The sequence below is a fragment of the Micrasema longulum genome, unplaced genomic scaffold, assembly GCF_059751315.1.
Source record: "Micrasema longulum isolate JH-2025_06_02 unplaced genomic scaffold, ASM5975131v1 h1tg001134l, whole genome shotgun sequence".
NCBI classification, from domain to species: Eukaryota; Metazoa; Arthropoda; class Insecta; order Trichoptera; family Brachycentridae; genus Micrasema; species Micrasema longulum.
Genome location: NW_028278322.1, coordinates 216,638 through 230,936, shown reverse-complemented (window position 1 = coordinate 230,936; position 14,299 = coordinate 216,638). Strand labels below are relative to the sequence as shown.

At 34.9% G+C, this 14,299-nt stretch overlaps 1 protein-coding gene across 1 annotated transcript in view; it reads left to right on the top strand.

The window, feature by feature from the left end:
- dnr1 (E3 ubiquitin-protein ligase defense repressor 1) overlaps nt 1–14,299 on the top strand; it is a 70,824-nt gene that overhangs the window by 51,155 nt on the left and 5,370 nt on the right. Inside the window, exons 3-6 of the mRNA XM_088233629.1 lie at nt 2,391–2,875; nt 9,426–9,642; nt 10,387–10,578; nt 13,151–13,278. Of these exons, the coding sequence (XP_088089755.1) occupies nt 2,391–2,875; nt 9,426–9,642; nt 10,387–10,578; nt 13,151–13,278 (1,022 nt within the window). The remainder of the gene's footprint in view (nt 1–2,390; nt 2,876–9,425; nt 9,643–10,386; nt 10,579–13,150; nt 13,279–14,299) is intronic.

Here is a 14,299-nt window from a genome sequence, read left to right as displayed (position 1 = left end):
ACACTCTAGTTTAGATACTCATGCATACAAAGCCATCTCTATACACTCTGGCTTGGATACTCATGCATACAAAGCCATCTCTGTACACTCTAGTTTAGATACTCATGCGTACAAAGCCATCTCTATACACTCTGGCTTGGATACCCGTGCATACAAAGTCATCTCTATGCAGTATAACTTAGATACTTGTACATTCAAAGCCATTTGTACACTCTGATTTGTATGTCCATGCATTAAACCATCTGTGCACATTCTGAATTATCTCTACACATAATTTATCTCTGAATTTGATACCCCTTGTAAACAAATTATTTTCTATATGCTCTGAATTTGATACATAATACCGTGCGTACAAAGTCATCCATATGCATTCTGAATCTGATACCTTTGACACTTGTATACAGAGTAATCCCTGAATGGAATGCCTTTGCAAATGATGAATTGGATGCGTGCATACGAGTCTCACTACGATACCCAATAAAACCAACTAAAATAAAATATTGAGAAACTAACATTTCCAATGATAAAAATATGCCACAAAATATTACTAAGCCTTTTATTTTTTTGCAATTAAGAACACATTCACATATGGATGATATTATTCTGCAAATAGCTTCTTTATCAATAGAATAATCTTGTTTATACATACACAAATATACTAAATCTCTGATAAGCAGTCATGCCCAGCGTAGTCGTTCAATTTATAAAAGACCAACTATTTTTATGATAATTTTAATCCACTTAAAAAATCGGTATATTTTATTATTGAGATGTCATAAATAAACCAAATTTCTATTTAAATTTGTTTGCAACAGAGAAGGAAAACATTTTTGAGTAGTTAATATGGAAGTCTAAGCATTTACAGGGCTTATGACCTGTCATTGGCTGGCTTAAGTGGCCACTTCAAAAACTGTGTAACATTCTTTGGACATACTCAAAACATTGTTCAATTAACTACCTGGTAAAGAAAGAAGTATGAAAATTGGAAAATTGTTTTCAGGCGTTGTCCAGTAGGTGAATTGTTTCAGCCGGATGAATCTCACCCACATAATAAAGGTTTTAGCTTTTTTTACTTCACAAAAGTCAACAAATGGAAGAGTTGAGGAAATATGGATGTTCAAACATAGGCAGGATGGTGAATGTTACACAGTGTGTGTGAAGTGGCCACTTAAACCATCCAATGACAGGTTATAAGCCCTGTAAATGCCGAGACTTCCATATTACCTTCTCAAAAATGTTTTCCCTCTGTGTTGCAACAAATTTAAATATGAATAACTTCCTAGGGAAGAAATCCAGCCAGTTTGCAAGCATTTGGACATTTTATTTTTTTATTTATTAAAACGCCTTGTAGCATACATATATATATTTTTATTTTTTTTTTTCCTTGTTTGAATTTTTTTGTTTTTTTTTTTTACAGTATACATAAGAGGTAAAACAGAGTATTAAAAAATAAAGGATAATTACATAGCAATGAAATACTTATTACGAGTAAAAATAGTAGACAAAAAGTCCCACAAAGGCATGGCCTGTTCGTGGGTATACAAGAAATGTTTATGAATTTTTGCTCCTATAATAAATAGACATTTTTAATATTTTTTTGTAACACAAAGAGAAAAGAAAATATTCGGTAAAAGATATATAAAGAACAGACATATATTTTACCCAAAAGTTGAAATGAAGTAATAAGAACAAGAAAATAAAAATATATAAAAACTAATCTTACATAATATAGTACATATATACATATATTCCAGTAGAGAGAACAGAAGTTCATTTTTTCCCATCGTTATATTAAAAGAATTTAAAATTAGAACAATGTTAAAATTAGAAGAATCGGGTTGTGGTCCTGTGGCTAGTGTCTCGGACTCACGGACCAAAGGTCCGTGGTTCGAATCCCACTCTACCCCAACTCGATTCCCATTTTCTAATAGTGAGTTATTTACAACTCGTTGAAAATGGCCCTCAAAATTAAATATTTGGGTAAATCATAAGAGCGCAAATATTTCTTTTTTAAATAACAAAAAAAATTTATAAAATGTATACAATATAAAACAAAGTATTATTTAAGTATTTAAATTTGGAGATAATAAATTGATACACTGCCTTTTTTTTAAAATTCAAAAGTGTTGTTTCATTCCTACTATTTTATTCTTCAGAAATAAATTGCGAAATTAACAAAATAAATAGATCGTTGTTATCCTGAAACAGGTAGAGCAATTTGTATATCTGGAAAGTATGTTTACTTGGGATGGAAATACTGAGAAATGTATCGAAAGGGTGAGTTCTGGGAACAGGGCGAACGGTGCGCTGAAATCAACATTGGCAAATATGTGTGTCGCGAGATGTGAAAGTGACGTAACATTATCTGATTGGCGTCGTTATGTTCGCAGGCTGAAGTCGGCGATTACGATCATCACTACCCGCCGACTTGCCTCTACAGCCAGTGCCACAACATCGGGCCGCAGGCGGAGAAGCCCATCGACTACGTGCAGCGGATAATCGACTACCATTGCGAGATAGCCGGCATGCGCGCCTCTTCCGCGGAATACCAGCTCCTCAAGGAGATATCGAACCTGGAGTCCTTCGGCGAGGAGCTCTTCTTCTGCAAGCCGCCCGGGCCGTCCAACAACAACAGCGCGCACAACCTCTACAGCCACCTGCTGTACCACCAGGGCGGCGAGGAGGCCAGGCTCGGCAAGGGCGGAAGCCTGTACGCCAGCCAGACCGTGGGGTGTCTGACTACGGCCGGCGGCCACGGGGAGAGGGACGAGGGCTGCGGGTGTCGGCTCGGGACGTGCGTGGGAGTCGGCCCCCAGGGAATCGTAGTGTACCGACCCGCCAACGGAACCGGAGACCAGGGGAATGAAAAACAAAGGTAATTTATAAACAATTTTCATTATACTAATCGAATTGATGTATAAATACTTTCCATATTGTCGCCTTAATTTGAATACAACATAAGTCATGAAATGAACTTCACAGGAAACAATAAAAATTTCATAAATCAGTTATTTTGTATTTATAAGTGGATTTTATTACCAAATATTTAGTTTTCAAGGTATAGGTATATAATTTTCAAATATTTTATCAAAATTAATGTACTACTGACTTATTTATTCTGTATTCCAAGGAATAGGCACCTTCTTTACGATATGTATTATTAGAAAAATGTGTTTTATCTCTTTTCTGTTAACAAATTCTTCATTTGAATAACACAGACATATGCTATTTTGTAATGTTAAAAATATTAAATCATCTTAAATACAGAAAAAAAAAAACTTATGTTGTATTCAAATTCTCTCTCACTCTTCAATCCGTGCTTCATGTCTGAAGATGATGATTTCGCCTACTCCATTCATGGCTCATCTGTGGGCAGTCTCCCTCCATCTGGGACGGTCTTGTGCTCTTCTGTAGGCATTTGACGGTGATAATTCTGATGATTCAGTGATTAAGCCGCTTGTCGGTTGGCGTCCACGCAACCTTGTCCCTTCGACACTTCCTGGGAGAAAAGTTTTCTCCAAACTATCAAAGCTCCCCTTGGAAATATCTCCAAAGAACTGCAGGATCATTTTCTTGCACGTTGATGTAAGTCTTCAAAATAAATCCAAATTAAAGCGATGATAACTGATATATGATACCTGTTTCATGTACCAATAAGTAAAACATCGTATGTTAAAAATCCTTTTTTTCGTAGGACTTTTTCAATGTACAATACAAAATTTAAAAATATAGATTACACAAACATCACTCTGTCAGATTTAAAATTTACACTAAAAATGTATTATGTAACTTAGTAGACATTATAATAATAAATATGTACATCTCCCCTCCCCTCCTTATCCTCTCTTCAAGCATTCTTGTCCTAATCCCGCCCAATGTACAGTAACTTAATGTTCTTAAAATAAATATTTAAAAAATCTTTGATTATTGAGCACATGAAAATAACATTTTTATATGTATAAATTGTATGTATTTATTTGATATGTAATATATTTTCTTTACTAACTTTGTATACTATGTTGAAATCTGTTATTAGTTCTGAGTTTATACACTATATCGGTTTGTTTACTAAAAATATGTATGTAGAACTGTTGATTTCCCAAATAAAATAAAATAAAATATTTCTAACAAACAAACACAAATCATCACGCCGTTTCACCGTAAGGGTAAGCAGACAGGATAGAACGCCGTATCATGTTTCCGGACCATACCGCGAAACTTCAGAGGAACATTCCTCTATATTTTTTCTAAAACTTTTTTTTTATGAAAAAAAAATTAATAATTTGAAAATAGAAACAATCAGACATTTCTCGGACTAACATCTCTTCCACTAGCCTCTACCCCTCTCCTCTACCCTTTTTTACTACATACTTTTTTTTAAATTTTCCAAAAAGTATTAATGATTTTTTTGAAAGCACGTCAATATTTATTTATTCGACGGACTTATGCAGTCCATTCTAACGATGGTAAATACAATTTCTTATAATAAATACAGGCACTAATAAAATAAAATACAACTAAATTAAATTAAAGCTAGGAAAAAAAAAAATTACTACCTGAAGACAAGATCCGATCTATCTTAGTGAATTTTTAAAACTATAAAGACTTACACCAAAAAAGTCCAGATCTTGTCTCGAGTTTACAGTACCACACAATCGGGACATTGGTGCATGCAAAAATGTATAGCAAAAATTAAAATATTTCCTTGTCATTATTTCTGATAATGCCCAAAAGCATCACATACTATAGATTCTACGTGAGGGTCGAGCCCTTACAGGGCACTGCAGATTTTTTTTTTCTTCCTTTTTTTCACCACAACAGGCCAAGAGGCCCAATTACAGTGGTGAATTACCTCACAGAATACCCAGGCTTGAGAAAAATCACATTCGATTTTTGTGTTCTTATCGGGATCCGAACCCGGAACCTTCCGTGTGTGAGTCAAGCGTCTTGACCACTACACCACGAAGGCCGCCAATTTACTGCTACAATCAAAAGAAATGCTTAGTTAGATACACATCACATCCCTTCATGGAATGCTCTCCCAGCAGAGGTGCGAGGCTGTGAAAGTGAAGTGATGTTTCGGAAAAAACTTAAAACCCACTTGTTCTCTAAATCATTTGAATAAATCCGTAGCACGTGACAACAAAATAAATTATTTTAATTAAATTACAAATTTAAAAGCTTCAATTAAATTAACTTAACAATAGAATCACCATGTAAAGCGCCCTTGAGGTATTTTATTACGAAAATGGCGCTATATAAGTTATCCATAATTAATTAATTAACTTCTCTTTATTTTATATTCCTATCTCTAAAACGGTCTCCATCCCTGTTGCTATATTTTAATTTTCTTAAATGATTTAGAAAGCTTTCATCTATTTGATGAATTCAGGGGACCTTAAAAAAAGATTATAAAAATTTGACATTTAAGTGGCATAAAGTTTCTCTCATTTGATAAGGAAATTATCTTTGCATATTAAATTTTATCACGGCAAACTGTCATTGTATCGTTACCGTTGACCTTTGTACAAAGGTCGTCAAAAAATTTCTACTTAATGAAAAATAAAGTATTAAATCTTTTCTAAAATAAATTACAATATCATACATACTACATACTAGATTACAGTAATAACGGTGAAATGTCTTGTTTTTAGTCTTCAATACATACACACTTTTTTTTTATTTTTTATTATTTATTTATTTAGTTCTATGTATTTACATAGTCTAATATATATTTACAACACAATATTTACATCTATACTTATTCTAACATTATTTATCACTATTATACACTTAAAATCCTAATTTATAATATTCACTGTTTCATATGTGTACATTTTCATTAATTATATTCACTATTTACACTATTTACTACCTAATATTTTTCACATATATACTTTTTACATTTAATTTTAAATATATTTACATTAATTTCATTTTTTATTCTTTCTGGCATTTCTTCAAACAGTTTTATTCCCTTGTACATAAGGCAGTTCTGGGACATTGCTTTTGATTTTTTTTCCAGTCTTATATTTTTAGATCCTCTCCACTGGTTATATTTTAAATATGTGCACAGCTCCTACATGAACAAAGTAAAAGCATTGATTAGCTAGGCAAGCCCTGACCAGGTGTTTTTAAATTCTATATATTTCAATCGAGTTTTAAATATGTTTCAATAAGATTAAACTATTTGATTGAATAATCATATATTGTAAGATAATACATATGTTTCATAAACTTCATTGATTTACTGTCAGTTTCAGAGCCAGTGTTCATAAAAATTAATGTTAAATAATTTCTAATGTATACATCATCACATCATTCCCTTTCCGCACCTAATGGTGCATATGGCACTGTATCTTGATCATTTTAGTTACATGAAGGTAAGATGATCAGTCTTACGCCTCAGGTACCAGTCCTGGGGGACTGCTAAATATTCTAGTGTGAAACACCCTTTCAAATAAATATTTCGTATCAACCATGTCGGGAATCAAACACGAGACCTCTTGCGTGGTAGGCAAACGTGCTGACCACTACACCACGAGGCCGACTAATGTATAAAAGATTTAAAAAATACTAACATTCTTCTAATAATCGTTGTCGTAATTTTCCTTTCCGCACCCAGTGCTGCATATTTCACGTCCATCCTGTCAGGAATCGAACTCAGGACCTTAAAAATGGTAGGCGAACGCTTTAACCATTAATCAAGGAGACGGATTTTTGCGTGGCACAGGGTCGCACAGTAGAAGGCCCAGGGGTAGAGTGTAATAACAATCCAACTTGAGAAGGGAATATGACCTGTCATTGGCTGGTTTAAGTGGCCACTATACACACTGTGTAACATTCACCATTCTGCTTTGCAAGATGTTTAAACACAGCATCTTCGTTCCCTCAACTCTTCCATCTGTTGACTTTTGTGAAGTAAAAGAGTCCAAACCTTTGTTGATATTGGTGAGATTCATCTGGCTGAATTGTTTCGCCTACTAGGCAACGCCTGAAAATACCTTTAAAATTGTTATACTTTTAACTTCTTAAGATCTTAATATCTTAATGACTCCCCAGGGAGGAAATCCAGCCTTCTACAAACATTTGGACATACTCGAAACATTGTAGAATAAATATTAGGTTTCCTTCTGTCTAAAGTACAACAAAACCAACAATAAATGTATTGACAGTTACGTGTTCCTTATAAATGATTTTTTTTTGGTGAATTTTAATTTGTGTGACTTAACATATATAAGTGAGTTTTTACACGTTTTATTGTAATTTTAAAAAATTACATTTATCGGTTTCTCATCTTTACTAAACTAAGTTGTTAATTCTGAACTTTGTTCACAAGAGATATTTCAAATTGAGTTCTGTGTTCACCCTTTGCCCCTGTAAGGGTAAAAAAACTGTTTTTATAGCTTTTGTTTCAATTCAACCCCTTGTAATAGTATCGTTTACCCAGAATTCGACCATTGTCTACATGTAAACCAAAATTTTTTGGACAGGAAGAGATATTGTCCCGGAGATAGACGGGCAGGCTGACTCCACTGAACTCGTCGGCCAAATACGTTGGCGGAAAAATGTCTTTTTGTCATTTAGCTCGTCCTTTAGTAATTCTAATACACCTTTGGATAAAAGAAATAATATTTTCGTAGCGCTCACGCGAACTACGGCTGAATTTTCCGCCTTGCATGGTCAAGGCTGTTCACCGAGCTTGAACAAGACAATCATCATCATCGGTGGCGCTACAGCCCATTGTGGGCCCTGACCTCCTTCAGAATCTGTCTCCATTCCTCCCTGCGTTCTGCGGCTCTTTTTCAGTTCGTCAGGCCAATTTCTCTAATGTCACTTTCCACATTATCCAGCCACCCCTATTTTGGTCTGCCTTCCGGAGTGGTATAAAGAATCTTTTTTTATTGTACGATTATCTTTCATTCTGTGCACATGGCCCGGCCATTGTAATCTTCTTATTTTGATGAATTGTGCAATGCCGGGTTCGCCATACAGTGCCTCTAATTCACGATTAAACCGTCTCCTCCACACTCCGTTTTGGTTGACAGCACCAAATATCTTCCTTAATAATTTTCTTTCAAATACTAATACCATGTTTTCACCTCATGTTAAACAAGACAATATTGACATTAATTTTAAGATTGCGATTTGTTCCATTTAGTCTTATTTATTTATTTATTAATGGACATTGTCCATGTATACAATTTATAAGGTTTAAATATTACAATAAAAGAATAGTTTAAAACATTTAAAAAAAAAGAAAGAAGCATTGACAAACATAAGGGACATCGAGACAAGATCTGGACTATTTATTAAGTGCTTGTTTAAATCGTTGTAAACTTAAACCAAAAAAGTCCAGATCTTGTCTTGAGTTAACAATACGACAAAGACGGGTCATTGGAGAATTTAGGCCATAGTTTGTTCTATGCTGATCGATGAACAGTACTTCATTGTTTCTCAATCTACGAGTCGGAATATTGAATTTTACTTGCCCAGTAATGATGGAACATCGATTATACCATTTAGTATGCCAAATATATATGGAGTCAATATTAGTTCTACGTTTTTGTAGACTAGAAATATTTAACATTGACTTTATATCAGCATAAGAATAATTATCTCTCTCTAGTCTGAGCATCCACGCTATTTTTCGAAGCAAGCGATGTTGGACTGATTCAATGTGATTTATGCGATTGACATAGAATGGAGACCAGACCACGGAGGCATATTCTAGAAGAGGGCGAACAGTTGAGCAATAAAGAGTTTTGATTGTACGGACATGAGTAAAATCAGAGGATATTCTGTTAATGAAGCCAAGTAATTTCAGTGATTTATTTACTGTATTATCTATATGCTCGTTGTATGTCAGTTTATAGTCCAAAACAACTCCTAAATCTCTGATGGACTTGACTACATCAATTTTGGAGTTTTCTAAATGGTACTCGAAGGAAATTGGTTGTTTTGTTCTATGAAATGACATTATTTTGCATTTTTTAATATTTAGTTCTAATTTATTGACTTTACACCATCGGTTAAAAGAGTTAATGTCTGATTGAAGAAGAAAGCAGTTTTGTAAAGTTTGAATTATTTTGAGAATTTTGTTGTCGTCCGCGAAGAGCCAAAAACGAGAGTAAGAAAATGATTTAGCAACATCATTAATAAACAAATTGAAAAGCAGGGGTGCCAAATGAGCACCCTGGGGTACACCCGATGTAACATCAATACTGGTTGATAAATAGTTATTTATCCGAACATTTTGTAGTCTTACAATGTTTTGCCCTATACACCATCGAGTGCGGAAAGGGAAATTTTTCTAACCCGTCACAATATTTCTAACCTGGATGTAATGAGAATAGGTATCTGCAGAAGATTATAATTGAGGGGTTCACGACCAATCGGTGATCAGTCTGTTTGTTCCGTTGCAGTATCCCCTACACGGTGATAATCCGCGCGGCTCGCGTGCGGCGGACGTTCCAGTTGCGCTACATGGGCAGCGCGGGCGAAGAGCGCCTGCTGAACATCAAGATGGCCACCTCCCGCCTCGCCTCGGCGCTGTACCGCGCGCTCACGGAGAAGCACGCCTTCTACTGCTGCGAGACCGTGCGCAGCGACGTCACCAAGCAGTTCATCCGGGACCTCAAGGTGAAACATACAAAATACTCCCGAGGCGCAAGACACAATCTAGCCGACCGCCGGGGCTAAATAAATAATAAAAAAAATAGTCAAACACTTATTAAAAACAGCTAGTGAAACTTAAGTGTGCACATAAATATATTATATTCTTTATTTATTATTAAACTATGTACTTACCTTTTATAAATATAAAAAAAAAAATCTTATTTAGCCCGCAGACAAGTTTCGGCTTTGCGGGAACAAAAATACAATTATGTATGTTACTTATTTGTTAAAATAAATTTCGAAAAAGATATGTACTTACACAATAGGGAAATATCACATACTACGAATACCGATAAAAATATATTAAACAGATTTAGAATAATTCATTGTATATCCAAAATCAATATGGATATTGTAGAGAAATGTTTTCATACATAATTTTTTTTAAATATGTCACTAGAAAAACGCGACATGTTTAGCCTTGACAGTTGTGACGTCAAGATTCGTGACAATGTTCTAAACAAATTTGAATGGTCAGGAACAAATAAACATGGCACCATGAAATATTAAAGTGTATAAACAACTTTTTGAATAAATATTTCATGTCATCCATCAAACCTGTGACCTTTTGGATGGTAAGCAAACACGCTGACGACTACAGCACTAGGCCGACCGAACGATCCAATAAAATATGCTGCATCATGTGTACCGGTTAGTGTCGAACCACGAGTCGGGGTATGACAATACTAACAGTTCCGTTATTTCCAGGGCACCATCGTTTCCATCTTCAATGAGGACTCCACTCTGGGCAAGAAGTACGTGTTCGACATTCGCCGGACGTATACGGAGGTGTACGACAATGCCAGGAGGGCGCTGTTCTCTGCCGCCAACAATGCTGCGTCGGGGCCCTGTGCTGGAGTTCCCCACCCCAGGAGTCCACACTGTACTGCCGATTGCAAGGTAAGAACCGTACTCCTCAACTTTTTCATCTGCTATAAATCCCTAGGATTGAGTAGTAACTTTGGAATAAGCTACAAATTATAATACTTGGCACTTCCACTCATTTATTTGACCAATTACCGCTTTTACTCTCTAAAGGGCATTTGCAGACTGGACTCGTGCAGTTTCTTATACAATAATAAGGAAGCTCGGTTGTTTTTTTTATATTTATTTTATTTGTTATTATTTTTTGTATTTGTATTATCATCGCTATGATTGCATCCTGTTTCTTTAAGGTCCTATCAGTATTTCTACACTTTAAAAGGACACAACACGGCATAGTTGAATTCAAATCAGGAGTTGCGTACTGAGCGACGTCTACAAAGAAACTAATGGGTCAAAACGTAAACCTTATTCATTTATGAGTAGTTGAGTCATCTTCTGTTTGATGTGCTAACGCAGTTTCTGGATTATTCTTAATTCTCTGGGTTCAAACTATGTTCTCAAAACGTATAGTAGAATAAAAAAGATAAACTGTCTATGCCAGGTTACTGTGAATCCACATTTACTAATCTCTGCACGTAAAACACTATTTCCCACCATATACAAGATAAGTTCCGGAACCTCAGTTGGATGGAACACGAGGCAGGTGCTTAGTACGGCATCTAGTGTTTACATATATATCAATGACAAGGACATGTAATTCAAAGACTTACGCAATTAAGAAAGATACGTGATGAAAAAACCTTTTAAGCTCTTTTTTACAAAGTATGTGATAGATTTGCAGATAGAGCACTTTACGTAGTGCACGTCAATTTTTCAGCTTCATTTTTTCATCCTGTTTTGACATTGATCGAGTAAACACGAGATATAAATAATTCTCCATTGCAAAATGTCATCAAGAATTTAAAACACAATTGGTGTCACAGTTCATTTGTTTACTGCGCACAATCTTTTTTTGAATTTTTGAATTTTGAACCTTTATTATCAAAATAACAATTATAAATAAATCATCGACCTTTGTAAAATTTTAAAATGAATAAAAACAGTAGACATTGAACTCGCTCAAATGTGTCAACATAATTTAATGGAAATTTTCTTTAAACTATTCTTTTTTCATTTTATGCGTTTAACTTAACATAAATATTTATAATTTTTCTTTTTTTCATACTCAATTTATTGGCAATAATGCCTTAGTGTAGGTCAACCATCTTAAAAAGATATGTGAAAAGGGGTAGGAATACTCACTAAATAAAGTTGGCTTTTTGTTTTTCAATGTTCAATAACTGAATTACGTATATAATTTGTGTAAAATCAAGCAAATAAATTTAAGATACCGACCGGTTTAAGAATACGATTTGTTTAGGATTTTGTTCACAATTTAGTAGCCATTTTAAATCGGGATTCAATCAATATATATACGGTAAGTGGTTAAATACAAATATTTAATAACATTTAGTAAAATGTTTGACCACAAAGTTAATGCTATAAATATTAATAATAATATATAAATATATATTATTTTTTTTCAATAAAAGTATTAACAATAAAATAAATCGTATCTATAGCTAAACATATCAATTTCAGGGTCAACTCACTGGGTTCGAAGATGCCTTTTATGGATAAAATTTGCTTGCGTTCATAAAAAGTCATAAATACCAAGTGTTTAATTATTATTGATTATTAAAATATTAAAAAAAATTGTTACGACAGAAAACTCTGTAAAAAGTTTTTTCTCGATAGGAATAAGAAAAAAATCTACTTAAATAAAGTCTTGAGGAGAATAATGATCTCAAACTTGCAACCTGCCTAGGAATTGCTCGAACAATTTTACTATTCAACTCTTGTATAAATGCCAAGAATCGTATATAGGTGCGAATCTTGGCACTTTACCTAAGCTGAAAACACCAAACTTCTACGTATTTGAGGAGAATTAGGCATAAGGTGGTTTGATTTCATTTTTGAGAACAAACGCAGCAGCCTCCCATAACGAGTGTATTCAGGATTCGGTGGTGGACCTGGCTTGGACACATGCTGCGTACCTATACCTCAGGAGAACCTAAACCCAAGTTTTCTCTTCTTTATACTCCTGGGTTCTGACCATCCTGGTAAGCTGTCGATGATAATCTTTCGGCCTTTTTCGACAGAACTAAGGGACGCGGGATTGACGTTGGAGGAGATGAGAGTGATGGCCGGGGTTAGGGTCACCTAAAGGCGTCTGTGATGTGATGCCCGCATTTTCCACTTAAGAGAGGATGTAGAAATGAGAGATAGAGAATTATGATTGTATTCGAGAGCCTTTACAGGGAACTACAGATTGAATAAACATCCCACTTAAATGAACCGTTCTAAAACTTCTAGATGTAGTAGGTGCTGCAGTGCAGATAATGAAACACCTATACACATTCTATGTGAAGCCGCATCCTCGGGGGACAACCAGGCTCTTACTAGCTTACGCTCGGAGGGCGAGAACTGACTAACAGTAACCCGTCACAATAGGTCTACACAGGTGGCAGTGACATCAGGAGCTTACTTCGCACTGATCCCCATAGGTTCCTGTACTGTAAATAATAAAATGTTATCTTTTTCACAGAATACAAGAGAGCGGTCAAATTCTCAACCCACGGAGTCATTGGCCTGTCGGGTCTGTATGGATCAAGCCATGGACACATTATTCCTTCCCTGCAGACACGTTCTTTGCTGCATCGAATGCGCTGAGAGGTAATTATAAATATATTTTCTTTTTTCTTAGCTCATAACTCGTATTTTAAAAATTGTTTAAGTAGGTATCGAGCTAATTTATGATAACTTAATTGGTCTATTTATTTTTAATATGCGTTTATGGTACGACTATATGTTATAGAAATGTTAGAGCAGAGTGAATGCGGTTGAAATGCGACAAATTGAGCTGCAGATTATACTAGAAGTTTTATCGCATCGACTCCAAGCTATGAATTTTTAATTAAAAAAAACTCCATTGCTTAATTTTACTGAGTATTCATCATTGGCATTAACATAAATAATCCTCTTGTAAGACATTCATGAAAGTGACAAATCACACGAAATTGGACATTATTTACAAATTGTCATTTGGGTGTATTTTAAGTCTATTTTTGGTGTTTATCCTACATAGCCCAATAGCTTTGAATAACACCGGTCTTACATATTTTTTTTATTTTATTGGTTCAATATTTAATAAGTTACCATATTTTTCATACCATAAAATGCACTTTTTTACTTTGAAAATTCAACCAACAAGTCTTATGATCCAATGCGTCTTTTCATCCCAATTATATTTCATTTTAATACTTTTTACGTACATCAGTGGTAATATTCATGATTATTAGTCATTTTTTGTGCATGGGCAGATGATGAATACAGTTCTGTGTGTGTAATAGAACCAGAAGCCTGGACGAGTGTTTTCGACTCGATGGCTGCTCTCTGGCAAAATCCTGAAAGAGGAAATCGATTGGAGATAGTCCGCCTCGCAGTGTACAGGTTGGCGCGAATGCCTACCATGCTTGAGGTCCTGGGTTCGATTCTTGTCGATTTTAATATTTCATTGTTGCTGGACTGAAGTGTAAGACCGATTACATTACTTTCAATGTAACAAAAATGATCAAGATACACTGTCTCGGGGTTCGAACTGTCAGTAGGATTGCAGTAAGTCACATCTTCCTGGAGGGTGTGATCTATCAAATGTTGCAAACACCCTGTTGCATTCCACCGACAACACTTCTGA